Consider the following 1541-nt stretch of genomic DNA (forward strand, 5'->3'; position numbering starts at 1 on the left):
GTCCTCTCCATTCCCGCGAGGGGGCGGCGGAAGCTCTTCCTCGGGACTCGGGGCGCCTCGGCCGGGGCGGGAGGGTTCTGAGATCGCGAGGTCCCCTGGCTCCGTGCGGGGCGGGATGCGGCGAGGGGGAGCGGCGGCCAAAGGGGAGCGCGCTGCTTCCCCGCTCCCGCACCCATCTCGCACGAGGTGCCGGCCGATAGCAGCCCCAGCCTCGCCGCGGGGAAAGGTGAGGTTCGTCGCGGCCGCTCAGCGCTCCTCCGAACGTGCTCTTGCTTCCCCGCATCTTTCTACCCTCTGTTTTTGAAGGGTCAGAGAAGGGTTTTGTTTCTTGGGAGCCTTTTGGAAAGGGAAAGCCGGGCACGGCGCGCGCGTCGGTAAGAGGTCTGTTGGAGTGATTCCATCATGTGGAAGGCGTGAGCACGCTGGTGCGGTCCCAGGGCAATCAGCCAAGAGCTGTGCCAAGTGCACGAGCTCTGGTATCGTACTGGAGGACCGGGTGCTGCCAGCCGTCGGCGGGAGCGCCGGTCCCAATGGGAGACGGGATGTGAGAAGTAACGAAAGATGAGGCTGACCTCATCTGGAAGGAAACGTTATGTGTGTTAATTAAAAGGTACGGGATTGTTAGGAAAATATCCCTAGGCGCAATTAGAGATTACTTAATGAAAACGCCATCTCCGTCCCAGTCCTGCTCTGGGTTCTGGCCATGTGAGTGCACACCTGCGGAGAGCCCTCTTGTCTTTTTGGTCATTGAAGCCTCATGGGGGCCTGAATATCTGCTGTGCACAAAGCGTGGTTTGTTAGAAAGCACTGGTGGAATTCAAGTCAATATTCTTCTGAATAAAACACGCTACAAAAGTGTAATCGTAGGTAAACTATGGCATCTTATTGAGTATTTTCCTTCTTTGCCTCTTATTAAAGCAAAGTACAGACAGACCATCCATCCCTGATGAACAGGTTTCTTCTCAGGCACAGTTTTGTGGCACTATAACTCCATTTCCATTGTGTATGATGGCAGCAAACACCATTCACTCACATCATTGCTTTCTTTTCAAGTTTTCTCTGTCTGGGTGATAGTGTGCTTTTAATAAGTGATTAGGAAATTACCCAGTTTATCTTTTTGTAGTTAATCACCTGCTTTTATAAAGCATTCAGGGAAATGCTGGAGTGATGATGTACCTGCATGTTAGGCGAGTAACAGTATTGGGTCGTTTAAGAACTTAATTTTTTGGGGCTGCATGCCAGATTTCTGTACAGAAACATACTCCTTTTCTTCCTACTTAACAGGAGAGCTTGCCTGTGCATCACCTTGCTTGCTCAGGAGCTTGCTCTCTCCTGATTGTGCTGTGTTGTTATGTCTGGGTCAGGATTGCTGTGACTGTGGTGCTGCAGCCTGCCTCACAGTGCTCATGGTAGTGCTCTGGCCAGCAGGGACTGTGGGTGCTGTGCTGCAGGCAGCCAGGCTGTGGCAGAGACTGGTTGAGCTGCATGGGGTCTGGTAGCTCCCCCGGAGTTGGGGCCTGGTTTTGTTTTGTGTACTGCAG

At 53.0% G+C, this 1541-nt stretch overlaps 1 protein-coding gene across 1 annotated transcript in view; it reads right to left on the reverse strand.

Moving 5' to 3' along the window:
* Window positions 1–283, reverse strand: part of LOC100541641 (betaine--homocysteine S-methyltransferase 1) — a 20230-nt gene extending 19947 nt beyond the window's left edge. Inside the window, exon 1 of the mRNA XM_010725523.3 lies at window positions 18–283. Coding sequence (XP_010723825.3) covers window positions 18–283 — 266 coding nt within the window. The remainder of the gene's footprint in view (window positions 1–17) is intronic.
* Between the last annotated feature and the right edge of the window lie 1258 nt (window positions 284–1541).

This window comes from Meleagris gallopavo, chromosome Z (genome assembly GCF_000146605.3).
Source record: "Meleagris gallopavo isolate NT-WF06-2002-E0010 breed Aviagen turkey brand Nicholas breeding stock chromosome Z, Turkey_5.1, whole genome shotgun sequence".
NCBI classification, from domain to species: Eukaryota; Metazoa; Chordata; class Aves; order Galliformes; family Phasianidae; genus Meleagris; species Meleagris gallopavo.